This window comes from Scyliorhinus canicula, chromosome 5, assembly GCF_902713615.1.
Source record: "Scyliorhinus canicula chromosome 5, sScyCan1.1, whole genome shotgun sequence".
Lineage (NCBI taxonomy): Eukaryota > Metazoa > Chordata > Chondrichthyes > Carcharhiniformes > Scyliorhinidae > Scyliorhinus > Scyliorhinus canicula.
Window position 1 is genome coordinate 182,270,317 of NC_052150.1, and position 20,529 is coordinate 182,290,845.

The 20,529-nt window shown below is 47.4% G+C and overlaps 1 protein-coding gene across 1 annotated transcript in view; it reads left to right on the forward strand.

Moving 5' to 3' along the window:
* The first annotated feature begins 883 nt into the window (after nt 1-883).
* Nucleotides 884-20,529, forward strand: part of LOC119966471 (patched domain-containing protein 3-like) — a 35,374-nt gene continuing 15,728 nt past the window's right edge. Inside the window, exon 1 of the mRNA XM_038798202.1 lies at nt 884-1,660. Within this exon, the coding sequence (XP_038654130.1) occupies nt 944-1,660 (717 nt within the window). The 5' untranslated portion in view covers nt 884-943. The remainder of the gene's footprint in view (nt 1,661-20,529) is intronic.

Below are 20,529 nucleotides of genomic sequence, written 5' to 3' on the forward strand. Positions count from 1 at the left end.
AACACTTCAGCAGTCAAGGACATTCAGCCTCTGATCTCCGGGTCAGCATTCTACAAGGAGGCCTTCAGGAGACGCGACAACGCAAAATTGCTGAGCAAAAACTTATAGCTAAGTTCCGCACGCATGAATGCGGACTCAACCGGGATCTGGGATTCATGTCGCATTACATTCGGCCCCCACCAACAAGCCTGGACTTGCAGAGGCCTACCGACTGAACTGGCTTGGGACAATTCACACCTCTTTAACCTGGAGTTACCTCTCTCTCTGCATCTTTGATGATTTGATTGCCTGCAGGTGCTCGCATTCCGGGGCATCTCTGACTGTGTCTATATAAACATTTCTGGAACAAGCCTTTCCATTCACCTGAAGAAGGAGCCGTGCTCCGAAAGCTCGTGTTTGAAACAAACCTGTTGGACTTTAACCTGGTGTTGTAAGACTTCTTACTAGGCAGGAGTCAGGCATAGGACTAGAGCATCTCTCTGTCCTCAATGCAAATCATCACCACAGCTGAAAATTGAGCCTAGTTTCACAAACCCTGCTGCTTTTGCAGAGCACAGTGTATTTCCTGAATCATTTACTCTGATGCCGGGATTTCCAAACTCGCCCCCTGATGTTTCCTACTAATACTCATAGCATAACTGAACAGAACGGTTTAATTATTAAGCTACGTTAATGGATGTTGGCTGAATGGAAAGACTGATCTGCAACTTTAACAGGATAGCAACAGTCTCCACAACAACAGGTAGATGGCAGACTGGGTTAGGTTGCTCCCCCAGTGATGTACACTGGCAGTTATCATTGGATGGTTTCATATCAGCCGCTCAAATAACCAGCAAACATTCACATTGACCTTTAGAATGCTCCTTCTTCCTGCTCTTAAACGCTTAACTTCGCCGAGGTTGGCTTTGGAATCGAGCTTTCTTTTGCCAGTCTGTCTCTCATCATGGCTCAGTGTCAGACAAATTGCATCGAGAAACATCTCCGCAGTGCTTTTTATAAACTTGGACATTCCGTGAGTAAATACGTCTGGTGTTTCTTCACAATCCCGCTGATACTTTCTGCAGCTCTGGGTTCAGGTTTTTATTTTTTATCGATAAACGAAGCCAATGACATAGAAGAGCAATTTACACCCATTAACGGACCAGCAAAATCTGAGAGAGCGTTTATTGAAAAACACTTTCCAACCACTGGGTCTGAATTCTCTGGACAGAGGCTTTCCACAGAGGGGTCATTTGCTTCTCTGATTGCTGTATCGAAAGATGACAACATCCTTACGAAGATTGCATTTCAAGAGATTTTATCACTAGATGAAATCGTGAAGCAGCTTAACATTACTTATCCCCAGGATGTCACGGTCAGGTATGATTCGCTTTGTGTACGGGAAGCAGACTCTTGCTTTCCAAATAAAATTTTAGATTTTATAAACCACAGTTTGGCCACCAGAACTGAGATTTCATATCCGATGATGAATGGAACTTTTATTGGTTTAGTTGTTGGAGGCGTAAAGCTAAATCAAAACTACATCACGAAAGCAAAGGCGATTAAACTTGATTATTATTTACAAGAAGATAACGATGAAATGAAACAGCGCAATTTGCTGTGGTTGAAGACATTTCTTCAAGTTTTTCCAAATGAATTGCAGAATCAGAAGAATATCAGGGTGAGTTTTTAATCTGTGCCTGCATTAAATCTATTCCTTGAATTGAGATTAGCCAGTAATATTAGTTTGCGGAATATTTTTTGCCATCACTCCTGGCCTGTGGCAATGAGCGAGGAGTCTTTTTACCAGTTTTGATTTGTACCAATTCTATGTTAAATACAACAAAGTCAAATTGTATTCATTGAGCCTTTAATATAATTATTTGTCCCAGGGGGCTTCAGAGGGATATTATTAAACAAAACATGAGGAGAAATTAGAACAGGTGGCAAGAAACTCAGTCCAAGAATAGATTTTGAGAAGCGTGTTGAAGAGTCGTGGGTCAGTGAGGTTTAGGGAGGGAAATCCAGAGATTGAAGACAGATTCAACAGTGGCTGAGCGAATAAGACATAGAAGCATAATTAGGCCACTCAGACCATTGAGTCTGCTCCACCATTCAATTATGGCTAATATTTTTCTCATCCCCATTCTCCTGCCTTCTCCCCATAACCCCTGATCCCCTTATTAATCAAGAATCTATCTATCACTGTCTTAAAAATACTCAGTGATTTGGCCTCCACAGACTTCTGCGGCAAAGAGCTCCACAGATTCACCACACTCTGGCTGAAGAAATTCCTCCTCATCTCTTTTTTAAAGGATTGTCCCTTTATTCTGAGATTATGTCCTCTGCTTCTAGTTTTTCCTACAAGTGGAAACATCCTCTCCACATCCACTCTATCCAGGCCTCAGTATCTTGTAAGTTTCCGTAAGATCCCCCCTCATCCTTCTAACGTTCAATGAGTACAGACCAGAGTCCTCAACCATTCCTCAGACAACAAACTCTTGCTTCCAGGGATCATTCTTGTGAACTTCCTCTGGACCCTTTCCAAGGCCATCCTTCCGTACATACAGGGCCCAAAGCTGCTCGCAATACTTCAAATGGGCTCTGACCAGAACCGTACACAGCCTCAGAAGTACATCCCTGGTCTTGTAATCTGGCCCTCTCGACATGAATGCATTTGCCTTCCTAACACCAACTGAACCTGCACGTTAACCTTAATTGTGAACAAGTACTCCCAAGTCCCTTTGTGCTTCTGATTTCCTCAGCCCCTTCCCATTTAGAAAATAGTCTATGCCTCCATTTCTCCTTCCAAACTGCATAACCTGACACTTTTCCACATTGTATTCCATCTGCCACTTCTTTGCCCACTCTCCTAGCCTGTCTAAATCCTTCTGCAGCCCCCCTACTTCCTCAATACTACCTGTCCCTCTACAGATCTTTGTATCATCTGCAAACTTAGCAATAGTGCCTTCAGTTCCTTCTTCCAAATCATTAATATATATTGTGAAAAGTTGTGGTCCCAGCACAGACGCCTGAGGCACACCATTAGTCACCGACTGCCATCCTGAAGAAGACCCCTTTATCCCCACTCTCTGCCTTCTGCCAGTCAGCCAATCCTCTATCCATGCCAGGATCTTACCCTTAACACCATGGGCTCTTAACCTATTTAATAGTCTCCTATGTGGCACCTTGTCAAAGGCCTTCTGGAAATCTAAATAAATCATATTTCATATAGGGCTTGTCGGAATAGAGTTAAGAGAGAAATCAGGAGGGCAAAAAGGACACATGAGATTGTCTTGGCAGATGAGGCAAAGGAAAATCCAAAGAGCTTTTACAGATACATAAAGGGTAAAAGGGTGATGAGGGAGAGGGTAGCCTCTTAAGGATAAACAAGGTCATCTATGTGTAGATCCACAAGGGATGGGAGAGGTCCTAAATAACTATTTCTCGTCATTATCTATAGTTGAGGGCACAGATATTTCAGAAATTGGGGAAATAAAAAGTGATGTCTTGAGGAACGTACATATTACAGAGAAGGAGGTGCTGGAGGTTTAAAGTGCATCAAGATAGATAAATCCCCGGGACCTGATGGAATGTATCCCAGGACGTGTGGGAGGCTAGGGAGGAAATTGCCGGCCCCCTAGCTGAGATATTTAAACCATCGACAACCACAGGGGAGGTGCCTGAAGATTGGAGGGTAGCAAATGTTGTGCCCTTGTTTAAGAAGTGCTGCAAGGATAAGTCTGTGAACTAAAGATCGGTTAGCCTTACTTCTGTAGTGGTTAAATTGTAAGAAGGTATTCTGAGGGACAGGATCTAAAGCATTTAGACAGGCAAGGGCTAATTAGGGAAATGGCTTTGTAAGGGAAAAGTCATGTCGCACGAATTTGATTCAGTTTTTTGAAGGGGTAACCAAGAGGGTAGATGAGGACAGTGCAGTCGACATCGGCTTTAGCAAGGCCTTTGACAAAGTACAGCATGGTAGGTTGTTGCAAAAGGTTAAATCTCACAGAATGCAGGGTGAGGTAGCTAATTGGATACAAAATTGACTTGACAACCAAAGCCAAAAGGTGGTTGTGGAGGGTTGTTTTGCAATCTGGAGCCTGTGACCAGCAGTGTGCTTCAGGGATCTGTGCTGGGTCCACTGTTATTTGTCATATATATTAATGATTTGGATGAGAATTTAGGAGGCATGGTTAGTAAGTTTGCAGATGGCACCAAGATTGGTAGCATAGTAAGTAGATAGTGAAGAAGGTTATATGAGATTGCAACAGGATCAATTGGGCTAGTGGGTCGATGAATGGCAGATGGAGTTTAATTTGGATAAATGTGAGCTGATACATTTTGGTAGATCAAATAAGGGCAGGGCCTACTCAGTTAATGGTAAGGAGTTGGGAAGAGTTACAGAACAAAGTGATCTAGGGGTACAGGTTCATAGCTCCTGGTAGGTGGAGTCGCAGGTGAACAGGGTGGTGAAGAAGGCATTCAGCATGCCAGGTTTTATTAGTCAGAATATTGAATACAGGAGTTGGGACGTCTTGCTGAAGTTGTCCAAGACATTGGTAAGACCACACATGGAATACTGTGTTCTGTTCTGGTCACCCTCTTAACAAAAGGATATTGTTAAACTAGAAAGTTCAGAAGAGATTTAAGAGGATGCTACCCAGACTTGATGGTCTAAGTTATAAGGAGAGGCTGGATAGGCTGGGCCTTTTTTCCCTAGAGCATAGGAGGCTTAGGGGTGATCTTTTAGAGGTCTATAAAATAATGACGAGCTTAGATAAGGTAGATGTCAACATCTTTTCCCAAAGGTAGAGGAGTCCAGAACTAGAGGGCATATGTCTAAGGTGAGATGGAAGAGATACAAAAGAGACCAGAGGGGAAATGTTTTCATACAGAGGGTGATGAGCATCTGCAACGAGCTGCCAGAGGCAGTGGTGGAGGTGGGTACAATGTTTTCCTTTAAAAATCAGGTTGACAGTTACATGGGCAGGGTGGGTATAGAGGGATATGAGCCAAATGCGGACAAGTGGGACTAGCTTAATGATAGAAACTGGGTGCCATGGACTAGCTGGGCCGAAAGGCCTATTTCCATACTGTAATCATCTATAACTCTATCTATGACTCTATGACCACTGGTTCTCCTTTGTCCAACTTCCTTGTTACCTCCTCAAAGAAATTGAATAGATTTTTCAGACATGACCTCCCCTTGATGAAGCCGTGCTGACTCAGTTGTTATGGGCCAGGGTTTAGAGAATCCTAAAGTGTATCATGGAGTTCACCTGACCCACAACTTTTAATAGATTATGGTATGGGGAGCACACAGCCCACTCCAGAGGTGTGGTACAGCAGAAATGGAAAAGTGTTTTTTAAACCAAAACAATGTTTATTCTATGAACTCAAGTTAACCTTTTTTAAAACAAACAGTGAATATCTTAGCAACCATTAATTCAAAGATAACCCCCAAAGAATACAACACTAAGTAATCCTTTAAGCTGCCCTTTTAACATCCAAAAGACTTAACAACCTTTAACCAGAAGCACATCAGGGTTTACATTCAATACTGAAAACATTTAAATTTCTGAATTCACCAAATGATCAAGAGATAGTCCTTCATGGCAGAGAGATCAACAGTACAGCTGCTTTGACTGACTTCAGCTGCAACACACTGAAAAACGAAACCAAAAAGACAGACACACCCAAGCTTTTCTCAAAGTGAAACTAAAAAGCAGAACCAGAGCTCAGTCCCACCCACACTCTGACATCACTGCAGTAACATGAGCAGCCAAACATTTCTTAAAGCGACATTCTCATGACACAGTCCTATTTTATCATGCACATTCAAGTATTCTGTGATCTCATCTTTAAAAATGTACTCGAAAATCTTACCAATGACTGAAGTCACGCTAATCGGCCTATAAATTCACATCTTCTTCCTCCCTCCCTTCTTAAACAGGGTGTTAAATTAGCCATTTTGTCAGTCCTCTGGGCCCCTTCCTGCGTCCAGTAATTCCTGGAAGATCATCACCAATGACGCCACAATCTCCTCAGCTATCTCATTTAGAACTCTGGGGTGTAGTCCAACCGGTCCAGGTCAATAAAATCAGGAAGCTCAAGAAACCAGAATTAGAGGAGCACAGATATTTAAGGGGGTTGCAGGGATGAAGGAGATCACAAAAGAAGACACCATGGTGGGGTTTGAGAACAATGGTGAGAATTTAAAAATGGAGTCTATTTTCAGAAACAAATTCCATCGATTGATAGGAGGCCTTGGATGGCCTAGTCAGCTGTCTTCTAAAAGATCACTGAAGACGTCTCTATAAATGACCCAGGTAAATTTTTTGAATGATTGTTATAAGACCATAAGACATAGGAGAAGAATTAGGCTCTCGGACCATCGAGTCTATTCCGCCATTCAATCATGGCTGATATTTTCTTATCCCCATTCTCCTGCCTTCTCCTCAAAACCCCTGATCCCCTTATTAATCAAGAATATATCTATCTCTATCTTAAAAATACTCAGTGATTTGGCCTCCACAGACTTTTGCGGCAAAGAGCTCCACAGATTCACCACGCTCTGGCTGAAGAAATTCCTCCTCATCTCTGTTTTAAAGGATTGTCCCTTTATTCTGAGATTATGTCCTCTGCTTCTAGTAAGATTCAATATAATCCCGCCTCATCCTTGGGTCTGTACTCCAACGAGTACAGACCCAGATTCCTCAACATTCCTCATACGACAAGCTCTTCATTCCAGGGATCATTCTTGTGAACCTCCGCTGGATCCTTTCCAAGGCCAGCACATCCTTCTTTGGATATGGGGCCCAAAACTGCTCACAATACTCCAAATGAGGTCTGACCAGAGCCTTATACAGCCTCAGAAGTACATCCCTAGTCTTGTATTCTCGCCCTCTTGACAGGAATGCTAACATTGCATTTGCCTTCTTAACTTCGACTGAACCTACACGTTAACCCGAAGAGAATCATGAACAAGGACTCCCAAGTCCCTTTGTGCTTCTGATTACCTAAGCTTCTTCCTATTTAGAAAATAGACTATGCATCCATTTCTCCTTCCAAAGTGCATAGCCTCACACTTTTCCACATTGTATTCCATCTGCCAATTCATTGCCCACTCTCCAAGCCTGTCCAAATCCTTCTGAAGCCCACCTGCTTCCTCAATACTACCTGCTGCTCTACAGATCTTTGTATCATCTGCAAGCTTAGCAACAGTGCCTTCAGTTTCATCTTCCAGATCATTAATGTATACTGTAAAAGGTTGTGGTCCCAGCACCGACCCCTGAGACACACCACTAGTCACAGGCTGTCATCCTGAAAAAGACCCTTTATCCCAACTCTCTGCCTTCCGCCAGTCAGCCAATCTCTCCATGCCAGGATCTTACCCTTAACACCCTGGGCTCTTAACCTATTTAACAGTCTCCTATGTAACACCTTGTCAAAGGCCTTCTGGAAATCTAAATAAATTGCGTCCACTGGTTCTCCTTTGTCTAACTTCCATGTTACTTCCTCAAAGAACTCCAACAGATTTGTCAGACATGACCTCCCCACGACGATGCCGTGCTGACACAGTCCTATTTATGATGGACTTCCAAGTACTCTGCGATCTAATCTTTAATAATGGACTCGAGGGGCAGCACGGTGGCTCAGTGATTAGCACTGCTCAGTGATTAGTCCCACGGCGCCGAGGTCCCAGGTTCGATCCAGGCTATGGGTTACTGTACTGGAGTTTGCACATTCTCCCCGTGTGTGTGCAGTGTCATGTGAGAGTACCTTTAAGAATAGGGTGTTTCACGTTGGCCTAGTGGTTAGCACAACCGCCTCACGGCGCTGAGGTCCCAGGTTCGATCCCGGCTCTGGGTCACTGTCCGTGTGGAGTTTGCACATTCTCCCCGTGTCTGCGTGGGTTTTGCCCCCACAACCCAAAAATTTGCAGAGTAGGTGGATTGGCCACGCTAAATTGCCCCTTAATTGGAAAAAATAATTGGGCAATCTAAATTGATAAAAAGAAAAAGAATAGGGTGTTTAAGTAAGGTACCTTTAAGAAATGGGTGTTTGTCAGTGATGTCAGAGTGTGGGTGCAGCTGGGGTGTCTGTGAGCATTTTACTTTCGTTTTAGGCTGTTTGCTGCAGGGTGTGTTTGTTTCATTTTCAGTGTTGGAGCTGAAGCCAGACCAAACAGGTGTACTGCTGTTCTCTCTGCCATCAAAAAACTATCTCTTGATCATTTGGTGAATTCAGAATTATAAATGATTTCAGTAGTGACTTTAACCTGATGTGCTTCTGTTAAAGGGTTTGTTTTTAATTCATATGGATGTTAAAAGGAAAGCTTAAAGGATTACTTAGTATTGTAGTCTTTGGTGGTTGTATTTGAATTAATGGTTGCTAAGATGTTCACTGTATGTTTTAAAAAGGTTAACTTGAGTTCATAGAATAAACATTATTTTGCTTTAAAAAATGCTTTCCAATTTCTGCTGTACCACACCTGTAGAGTGGGCCATGTGCTCCCCATACCACAAACTATTAAAAGTTGTGGGTCAGGTGAATTCCATGATACACTTTGGGGTTCTCTAAACCCTGGCCCATAACAAATTGGGGGCACGAAGGGGATAAAAGTCTATCTATTAGATTGGCTTAGTGAACTTAAAGACAATGAGTGGTGAGCATATTGTGGTTGCTTTGTAGATGTGGTATTCTAGTTTAAGTAAGGAATGTGTTGTGGACAATGGCTCTTTCAGAGGCTCAGAAGTTTTTGGGGATGGAGGCGGTCACACGCAATACCTTACGGACAGAGACTAAAAGCAGACTGTTAGATTTGGCAAAAACATTGCAGTTAACATTACCTGACAAAATGCGAAAAGATGAGGTAATTATAGCGGTGGCTAAGCATTTAAAGTTGCCTGAGATAGAGTCTGACTCATCAGAAATGGCAAAGATCCAGTTGCAGATGAAGCAACTTGAACATCAAAAAGAATTAAAGCAGCTTGAATATGCAATTAGAGAAAAAGAAAGAGAAAGAGAGATACAGATCGGGGAAAAAGAAAAGGACAGAGAAGAAAGAAACAAAGAAAGAATAGCCCTAGCTGAACAAAAATAAAGAGATAGCGAGGAAAGGAAAAAAGAGAGAAAGTTTGAACTTCAGAAAATGGCCATGAAACATGACAGTCAGTTAAAATTGGCAGACGTAAAGGGAAACATACAGTTGAATGATACTGATGAGGATAGTGAGAAAGAGCGTCAAAGTCGAAGGCTTGGTGGGGATCTATTTAAATATGTCCAAGCATTGCCAAGGTTTGACGAGAAGGAGGTGGAAGCCTTTTTCATTTCATTTGAGAATTTTAACATAGATAAGCTGCAGAGCTGGGCTGAGAGGTGGCAAATGGAGTTTAATGTGGAGAAGTGTGAGGTGATTCACTTTGGAAAGAATAACAGAAATGCGGAATATTTGGCTAATGGTAAAATTCTTGGTAGTGTGGATGAGCAGAGGGATCTCGGTGTCCATGTACATAGATCCCTGAAAGTTGCCACCCAGGTTGATAGGGTTGTGAAGAAGGCCTATGGTGTGTTGGCCTTTATAGGTAGAGGGATTGAGTTCCGGAGCCATGAGGTCATGTTGCAGTTGTACAAAACTCTAGTACGGCCGCATTTGGAGTATTGCGTACAGTTCTGGTCGCCTCATGAAAGGAAGGACGTGGAAGCTTTGGAACGGGTGCAGAGGAGATTTACCAGGATGTTGCCTGGTATGGAGGGAAAATCTTATGAGGAAAGGCTGATGGACTTGAGGTTGTTTTCGTTAGAGAGAAGAAGGTTAAGAGGTGACTTAATAGAGGCATACAAAATGATCAGAGGGTTAGATAGGGTGGACAGCGAGAGCCTTCTCCCGCGGATGGAGGTGGCTAGCACGAGGGGACATAGCCTTAAATTGAGGGGTAATAGATATAGGACAGAGGTCAGAGGTGGGTTTTTTACGCAAAGAGTGGTGAGGCCGTGGAATGCCCTACCTGCAACAGTAGTGAACACGCCAACATTGAGGGCATTTAAAAATTTATTGGATAAGCATATGGATGATAAGGGCATAGTGTAGGTTAGATGGCCTTTAGATTTTTTCCATGTCGGTGCAACATCGAGGGCCAAAGGGCCTGTACTGCGCTGTATCGTTCTATGTTCTAAGGTAGCTAAACAAATGAAATGGCCACAGGACATGTGGGTATTACTGATTCAAACAAATCTTGTAGGTAGGGCGAGTGAAGTGTTTGCATCACTACCGGAGGAGGTATCTGAGTCATATGACGAGGTGAAAAAATCCATCTTAGGTGCATATGAACAAGTGCATGAAGTCTGCAGACAAAGGTTTAGAAATTTAAGGAAAGAATTTGGTCAAACATACATGGAGTTTGAAGGCTCAAACAGAGTAATTGTGATAGGTGGATAAGGGCTTTGAAAATAGACCAAATGTATGAAGTTCTCAGAGAAATTATACTTTTGGAGGAGTTTAAAAATTCAATTCCTGATGTAATGAGAACTCATGTGGAAGAGCAGAGGGTTAAACTGCGAGATTAGCAGCAGAAATGGCTGATGATTATGATTATAAATAAGTTCATAAATCAAAGCTTAGGGCGCGATTCTTCGCTCCCACACCGGGTGGGAGAATCGCGGGAGGGCCGCTCTGGCACCCGCCGCAATTCTCCCCCCCCCAAAATGGCGTATCGCGTTTTGCAACACGCAGCTCAGAGAATCGCGGGTTGCCGTGAAAAACGGCGACCTGCAATTCTCCGGCCCGGATGGGCCGAGCGGCCTGCCGTTCTCGACCTGTTCACACCAGCAACAACCACACCTGGCCGCTGCCGGCGTGAACAGCGTGCCAAAGGTGAGTATGGGGCCTGTGGGGGGCGGAGAGGGGAGTGAGCACCACGGCCGTGCTCGGGAGGGGACTGGCCCGCGATCGGTGCCCACCGATCGTCAGGCCGGTGTCTCCAAGAGACACACTCTTTCCCCTCCACCGCCTCGCAAGATCAAGCCGCCACATCTTGCGGGGCAGTGGAGGGGAAGACGGCAACCGCGCATGCGTGGGTTGGAGCCAGCCAACCTGTGCACGTGCGGCTGACATCATTAGGCACCGCCGGCCGCCTCATTCTCGGCGCGCCGCCTTGACGCCAGCTTCAAGGCCCGGCGGCTGAGATTTACGGAACGCCGCTCCTAGCCCCCCGGCGGGGGAGAATAGGGGGCGAGGAGCGGCCTCCGATGCCATCGTGAAACACTCCGGGTTTCACGACGGCGTAGGGCGTTGCGGAGAATTCCGCCCTTGGTTTCAGGCATCAGTTTCAGCCTGTGAGGGATAGAAACTGGGGACATGAGAAATACTCAAGTGGGAAAGGTAAAGGTGATCTGATGGGAGATAATAAGGAGAGTGTACCTCAGATTAAAAAATAAATCCAGGAAGGTGGAAATTAAATGAAAAATTTCAAATGTTTTCACTGTAATAAACTAGACCATGTAATGTCACAGTGTCGGTGGTTGAATAAAAGCACTGGGAAGGCTGATATGATAAAACAGGATAAGTCAGTGGGGTTTGTTAAAGTGGTAAAGGAAAGCCCAAGTGAAGTGAAGGAGGTGCAAAAGTTTGTACAGCCTAATCAAGAGGTGATTGATAAGAAGGTGCAAGATCTCTTTCAAGAATTTACTTGTGTGGGTAAAGTTTGCTCATGTGTATCCGGAGGAGTAGGTATCCGGAGCAGCTGAGTCCTCACGCAGCCAACGCCACGTCTACCTTCGACCACTGGCTAGCCTGTTTTGAAGGCTACCTCAGAGCAGCCACTGAAGAACCCTCGGGCCCACAGAAGCTTCAAGTCCTCTACTTGTGGGTGAGGCCTGAAATTTTCCCCCTCATCCGAGATGCGCCCACCTACTCAGAAGCGATGACGCTCCTAAAGGGACATTACGTTCAACCGGTGAATCAAGTGTACGCCAGGCACCTCCTGGCCACGAGACGGCAACTCCCCAGGGAGATTCTGGATGATTTCTTGTGGGCCCGACAGATCCTCGGGAGGAACTGTGACTGCCAGGCAGTTTCGACAGTCCAACAGATCGAACTATTAATTAGAGACGCTTATGTCACGGGCATGAAGTCTATGTACGTCCGTCAGCGGCTATTGGAAGGGGGTATGCTTGATCTTGTGGAGACTAGGCAGCTTCCTAATTCACTAGAAGTGACCTCCCGTAACCTGGAGTCCTACACACTAGACCGAGCGGCACCCTCTTGGGCATCGTGGGCCCCACCAGCTGCCAACTCCAGCTCACCGCAAGCATGCGCCGCGTGGCAGCCAAGCAACTCTGGGGGCCCAAGTGCTATTTTTGTGGACAAAGCAAGCACGCAGGGCAGCCATGCCCGGCGCGTAGCATGACCTGCAACGGGTGTAGAAAGAAAGGACACTTTGTTTCTGTTTGCCAGGCCCGGTCGGTCACCACTCTTTCCAGGCCCGGCGTTTCTACACCTCCCACGTGCGACTCAGGGGCGCCGCCATCTTCTCCTCCGCAGGCCACGTGCGGCCCGTGGGCGCCACCATCTTCCCTTCCGCAAACCACGTGCGGCCCATGGGCGCCGCCATCTTTGATGCCGCCCGCCTTGTGCGCCCCGTGGTAAAGCGCTGCTCCCTCCCGGTAAGGCGCTGCCCCACCACGGTAAGGCGCTGCTCCCTCCCGGTACACCCCGTCACCCAGAAAATCTTCCTGGCCTCCGGATCCCATTCCGTTGAAATCTGGGGGTACTGTATCGCGACCTTCACCGTCCAGGGCGTAGAGTTCAGCAACTTCAGGTCCTCCCCCATCTCTGCACTGCCCTGTTGCTTGGCCTAGATTTTCAATGCCATCTCCAAAGCCTTACATTGAAATTCGGCGGACCCTGCCCCCCCCACCGTCTGCGGCCTCACGACCCTTAAGGTTGATCCACCTTCACTGTTTACGAACCTCACCCCAGACTGCAAACCCGTCGCCACTAGGAGACGACGGTACAGTGCCCAGGACAGGACCTTCATCGGGTCGGAGGTCCAACGGCTTCTGCGTGAGGGGATCATTGAGGCCAGCAACAGCCCCTGGAGAGCTCAAGTAGCGGTGGTGAAGACTGGAGAGAAGCACAGGATGGTCATTGACTACAGTCAGACCATCAACCGGTACATGCGGCTCGACGCGTACCCCCTCCCACGCATATCTGACATGGTCAATCAGTTTGCGCAGTATCGAATCTTCTCCACAGTTGACTTGAAGTCCGCATACCACCAGCTCTCCATCCGCCCGGAGGACCGCCAATACAATGCGTTCGAAGCAGATGGCCGCCTCTATCACTTCCTCAGAGTTCCCTTCTGCGTCACCAATGGGGTCTCGGTCTTCCAGCGAGAGATGGACCGAATGGTTGACCAGTACAGGCTGCAGGCCACCTCCCGTACCTAGATAATGTCACCATCTGTGGTCACGATCAGCAGGACCACGATACAAACTTCTAAAAATTCCTCCATACCACCAAACTCCTTAACCTCACATACAATAAGGAGAAATACGTGTTCCGCACCAACCGCTTAGCCATCCTCGGCTACGTGGTGGAAAATGGAGTCCTAGGGCCTGACGCTGACCACATGCGCCCCCTCCTGGAACTCCCTCTCCCCACTTCCCCAAGGCCCTGAAACAATACCTGGGGTGTTTCTCGTATTACGCTCAGTGGGTCCCTAATTATGCGGACAAGGCCCGCCCACTCATCAAGTTCACAGTTTTTCCCCGGACGGCTGAGGCCTGCTAGGCCTTCAACCACATCAAGGCGGACATTGCCAAGGCCACGATGCACGCGGTCGATGAGTCCCCCCCCTTTCAAGTGGAGAGCGACGCATCAGACGTGGCTCTGGCCGCCACCCTCAACCAAGCGGGCAGACCCGTGGCTTTCGTTTCCCGCACCCTCCATGCCTTCGAAATTCGGCATTCCTCTGTTGAAAAGGAGGCCCAAGCCATTGTGGAAGCTGTGCGACATTGGAGGCATTATCTGGCCAGCAGGAGATTCGCTCTCCTCACTGACCAACGGTCGATTGCCTTCATGATTAATAATACACAGCGGGGCAAGATCAAAAATGACAAGATCTTGAGGTGGAGGATCGAGCTCTCCACCTATAATTATGAGATCTTGTATTGCCTGGGGAAGCTCAACGAGCCCCCTGATGCCCTATCCCACGGTACATGTGCCAGCGCACAAGTGGACCGACTCCGGGCCACTATGACCTTTGCCACCCGGGGGTCACCCGGTTCTTCCATTTTGTCAAGGCCCGCAACCTGCCCTACTCCATTGAGGAGGTCAGGACCGTCACCAGAGACTGCCAAGTCTGCGCAGAGTGCAAGCCGCACTTCTACCGACCAGATAGAGCGAGCTCTCCCGCCCCTTTGAGCGCCTCAACGTGGACTTCAAAAGGCCCCTCCCCTCCACTGACCACAACGTGTACTTCCTCAACATAATTGACGAGTACTCCCGGTTCCCTTTCGCTATCCCATGCCCCGACATGACTTCTGCCACGGTAATTAAAGCCCTGCACAGCATCTTCACTCTGTTCGGTTTCCCCACCTCCATCCACAGTGATCGGGGATCCTCCTTCATGAGCGATGAGCTGCGTCAGCTCCTGCTCAGCAAGGGCATCACCTCGAGCAGGACGACCAACTACAACCCGCAGGGAAACGGGCAGGTGGAGAGGGAGAACGGGACGGTCTGGAAGGCCGTCCTGCTGGCCCCGCGGTTTAAAAATCTCCCGGTCTCCCGCTGGCAGGAGGTCCACCCCGACGCGCTCTACTTCATCCGGTCGCTCCTGTGCACCGTGACTAATGAGACCCCTCACAAACATGTGTTTTCATTCCCCAGGAAGTCCACCTCCGGGATCTCACGCCCAACATGGCTGACAGTTCCTGGTCCTGTGCTCCTCCGGAAGCATGTGCGGAGCCATAAATCGGACCCCTTGGTCGAGAAAGTCCACTTCCTCCATGCAAACCCACAGTACGCCTACGTGGCACACCCTGACGGGCGCCAAGACACAGTCTCTCTCCGGGACCTGGCACCCGCTGGGACCCCGCTCACGACCCCTGACTTGACACCGCTTCCCCCCCCCCCCCCCCTCCCCGGGTTGCCTCAATCATTCCTGCACCACTCACCCTCCCTCCAGCGAACCTCACCGCAGCCCCCACCCCAGCGGGATCTGTCCTCCCACTGGATCCACTCAGGGGTGATGAAGATGAGGACAACACCCTCCCAGAGTCACAGGTGACCACGTCGGCGCCCACATCACCATGCAGGACTGAGGCGATCGCGGCGGAGGGTCAAAGCCCCCAACAGACTTAATTTGTAATGTTTTTGTCACCCCGCCAGACTTTTTTTTAACAGGGGGTGAATGTGGTAAACACCACTAGTATGCATTACGGCACTGCCCGTATATTACAGGCATGATGGTAAATCCCTGGCGTATAAAAGTATATGCTCTCCTGCGCTGCTCCCATTCTGGTTCCAGCTGCAGGAGGCACAGCATCTTGTGCAATAAAGCCTCAATTGTTTCACCATTCTCGTCTCTGATGGAACCATCAATTCACTAGACACGTGCTTTAAGATATGAACAGTGGTTTTAATCTACTTACAACAGAGCCAGCCTGTTCCGCGTTGAACTCTCGATGAACTGAACGACTGGCTCTCAGCATTGATATTTATACAGCACTCCAGGGGAGGAGTCGTGGGCGGAGCCACGGGTGGAGCCCTGTACAAACTCCTAAGCATTCCCAGCGCTACTCCCCTTAGTGGTCGGGCAACGCAACTGCGCTTACAAATGCATGGTCTCATGTATATACAGTAGTGTGAATTACGGAGTTACATTCACCACAGTCTCGAGGTAATTGACGGTACATCAGGGTCACGACCCGCAGGTGGATTGCAGGTGGCTGTTGGGAGGGTCGTGGAGCGATCGGTCGTGGCATTCGCAATTGTGGGAAGAAGTTCCCAACTGCCGTGACCAGCTTTTAAGAATGCCGACCACGGGCAGTCCCCAATTAGTTGCGGTGTTTGAGGGGGAGGGCAGCGCGAGGCTGGGCTGTGTGCTAGTTGCCGCGCGCAGAGCGGTTGGGGGTGGGAGCAACTAGGGCTGACGGGCGCCCACGTGGATGCGATGCTAACAGTGGTGGCCCTAGCTTGGAGCTCCGCTCTATTGATCGTCCTTTGCGCGCTGCTCGGCTCGTCCCCGTCACCGATCGGCAGTATGCAACCTACGACTCCTTAGTCAATCCGTTCAACTGCCAGCACAAAGTCCATTTGCACTCCCACGAATATAAGTTGTGGTCTGGAAGTGGCCTGTGACTGGAGTGGATACAGTGGGGTGGATACAGTGAGAGGAAGCCAGGCCAGGTTTCTCAGAATACTGTTTAACCGAGGCCAGTCAATATGTGAACACTGGAAGAAACCTACAGACATCACCTTGTGTCGACATCTCTGGAAACCAGGAAGTAATTGCTTTTGGTTATAATGATGTGGAGATGCTGGCGTTGGACTGGGGTGAGCACAGTAAGAAGTCTTACTACACCAGGTTAAAGTCCAACAGGTTTGTTTCAAACACAAACTTTCGGAGCACTGCTCCTTCCTCAGGTGAATGAGGAAGGAGGAAGGAGCAGTCCTCCGAAAGCTCGTGTTTGAAACAAACCTGTTGGACTTTAACCTGGTGTTGTAAGACTTCTTACTTTGATTATAATGGAGCAGGAGGTGACTTGGATGCTTGGATAATGCAATGCAGTGGAAGCAGTAAGAGATAGTGTGATATTGTGCGTGTTTGACAAGTTACTTCATCTCCGCTAAAGTCATAGTTTGTAAAGTCAATACAAGATTGTACTTTGTTCTATAATTGGTTATATTTCTAAAGTAATGGGAATATATTTAAAACAAAGTTTGAGTGTAAATGTAAGGATGAACATGTTCAACTGAAGTTATTTTAAATTTTAGCAGTAAAAAGTCATAAATTTGGAAAAATTAGGTATTAGAAATAAAGTTTCAAAGTAAAAAAAAGAATGCCAGCCGTGACCAGCCTTTAAATATGAACGATGAGTCTTTCCACCAGAGGCAGCAGTAGAGAACAGGTTATTCACCCGGCACATCAATGCTTAGGCTGCAAAACCATAGAGGTGGATTCCTCCATTTTGTAGTTGCCAGCAACATGTTGGACTGTGTGAAGAACTGAAGATGGGTCATTTTGTAATAAGGTAGAGAGGGCCAGAGCTGCAAACAGAACAGGATCTCACAACTAAATCTGCTGGCGAGAGATTCACAGGAGAGTCCAAGGTAGGGCAAGGCAGTGCTGATGTGAGCTGTCCCCCGAGCTCCAGGGCCTCTGGTGAACAAACAATTAATTAGAAACTGAAATCAGGAACAAAACAGTATAAAGATAATTTCTTGAGGTATGGTATTTATTGTCCCAGTGCAAATCAGGATGCAAAGCCCATGGGCGAGATTCTCCGCAAATGCGGAGAATCGTAAGGCTGCCATGGGACAGGCCGTGACCCACGGCAGCCTTCACGCCCACTTCCGGGGCTGATTCTCCCCCCCGGGCGGGGCTAGGAGCGCTGCCCTGTGCGTCACGGCGGCGCGGCCTTGGCGGCGGTTGTCAAGGCTGCACGTCAAGCGTCACGCTGGCTGACGCGACCGATGACGTTAGCCGCGCATGCGCAGGTTGGACAACGCCAACCCGCACATGCGCAGTTGCCGTCTTTTCCCTCAGCCGCCCCGCAAGACGTGGCGGCTTGATCTTGCGGGGCGGTGGAGGGAAAAGAGTGGGTCCGTTACGGACGCACGGCCCACGATCAGTGGGCACCGATCGCGGGCCTATGCCCCCCTTGGCACGGCCGTGGTACTGCCATGCCAATCGGGCCCCCAGATGCCCCAAACGGGCATCTGCCGCCCGTTTCACGACGGCAGTGAGCAGGTGTGTTTGCTGCCGTGTTGAAATGGGCGTGAAGGCCCGGCCGCTCGGCCCATCGGCCTCGGAGATTCGTCGCTCGCCGTTAAAAAACGGCGAGCGGCGATTCGTGGCGTCGGTCGGGCGGGGGGGGGGGGGAGAGAATAGCGGAGGGCGTGAAAAATGTCGGGAGGCCCTCCCGCTATTCTCCCACCCGGCGTGGGGGGCGGAGAATCACGCCCCTTGTGTCTTTTATACAGGTAAGTACTGACAAATTAAGTTTAAAACCCTCAAATCTTCAAAGGCATTTGAAAAGTAAACATGGCGAGTATGAGGGCAAACCTCTTGACTTTTTTCAAAGCACTAAGCAAGAACTTAAATCGTCAGCTGAAGTCCTTAGCAGAAATATAACATTGAATGTCAAAGCAAGATAGTCATGAGGACCAAGCAGGCCCACCTGCCGCAATAAAAGTAAGCATTAATGGTGTCTCACGAAGGTCGGCTGGCATGGGACCCGAAGGTCCGCCAGTTTCTAAAAGTGGGTCCCAGGAAAATAAAAGTTTGAAAAACACTGCTCTAAGCAGTGGAGTTTAAATCTTGTTGTGCACACAGACTCAGAATAATGACACCAGTTTTGTCTGTCTTGTCACTTAGTCTGAGCTTCTCTCCACTTCTTACTGCACATCAGTTCAGAGTCTGTTTGTCATCATAGCAGCAAGTATGACAGCTGCAATTGGTTTAAACTGCCCAATTCACCAAGCCTTCTGCTCGATCTCAGGTGCTTCTGAATCAAATCTTCTCTCAACCATCTTTTTGAACAACTTCTTAGCTCAATAACAATGGTTTGCATCATACTGCCATCGAGTCTCCACTGAGGGTTTCCTGTTTTGACCTCCATCAAATCATCGCAAAGTCCTAACCTTTCCAGTCTTTTTAATGTGCGGTTGTTTATCCTACACTGCTCATCAGCGTGGTGCAAAAGTCCGTCTTTGCCCACCCAACATAGCTCGTTCTCAGTGTTGCATGTGTCTGCCGCTACCTACTCTGCAGCTTTTACCCCTTGTTCGGGTCGTACAACTTATGGATCCGGCCATCTGATACGCACCTCCTCTATCCACTCGGTGGTAAATTTAAAATTACTCGCCCGCTTTGGAGATGCATGATTCTGCCGGAGTCCTGTGGGCAACCTTGCCGCAGTGCTAAAGCTTGTAGGAGTGTTTCCAAAGACTGAGTATTGAGCTAGCTTTTACGTGGGGTTCCTTCCTCTTAGTTACAGCTCAGCTGAACAGACAGATCTGCAGACACATCAACTCCGGTTAAGACGGCTTTATTTTTCTGAGCTTGGTCCATGCACGTGGGACAGTGATCTGGATGAATGTCAAAATCACTGTGCTGACACATGTACAAACAGGCCAATTATAGTTTTCCAAAAAGTAATAGCACAACCCAGTTGGACTTGATCCAATCCTTGGAATTTTATATTGACCAGTGAAGTTTACTTTAAGCAACATGATGACTTGTGATTGGCTCATTATTTAACCCCATCCTGCCACCTATTGTTTACTAGGATACTGCGCCAATTATGAAGTATTTTTTGTCCATTCCCAAACTACTTATTGCAGCCAGTCCCTGTCCACCTCATTGTTCATTTAGGGGCAGGATGCCAAAGTTGGTTTCTCTTTATATGGATTGTCTAAAACAGGATTTTGGGGGCACTGATAAGAACTGTTTATTGAGCTGACCATGTTATTGCTGACCACACTATTTCTGTATATCCCTGTTTGTCTGAAAAACATAGGCACGTTAGCTAGCTTAAATCCCATCATGCATTGTGGCCACTGCTTGTAGCAAGAGTTTGAATGCTTATTGCTGCTGTGTCCTAATAATACTTGCTAAATGGTTAATAATGCTTCCTGGCTATACTATCTATGATTAATCACAATCCTTAATAAACTAACTTGCGTAGAACTATTTTAGTGCAATCCTAACTGTTCAGTTTTAAGGGATCTCATCTCAGGACAGCCCACTTCAACACGGACAACATCAAAGAGATGTAAGTGCATTCCCCGCATGCAAGCACATGATTGCACTGCACTTAACTTTCTTTCAACTGGTCAATGTTTACAAATATTGGGGTTTCACCACTTGGAGTCACTGATCCATGAAGGGAGATAAATGAATCAAAGCTGCAGATGGTTTGTAGAAGATGTCAATCACAGACCACGTCTAGAAAGCTACGAATGACTTGTAGCTAATGTATCTCTGGGAAGCAGAAGTAAATCACAGCTGCTCTCCTGGAAGATTGAGCACGAGAGCTTCACAGTTAGTGTTGAAGTGGAAATTATTCTCACTGCTTTATCTGGACTGCTCTCTTGCTTCCATAAGACCAGAAAACATAGTAGTAGATTAGGCCATTCGGCCTATCAGGCCCGCTCCATCATTCGATCATGGCTGATGTACAGTTTCTTCCCAATCTTCTGCCTTCTCCCCATAAACATTGATTCCCCTATCAATTAAGAAAACCAGATTTGTGCTTGAGGTGCTGTTACTACAGGGCTACAGGCTAAGAGTTGGAAGGTGTAATTAGACAGGGGGT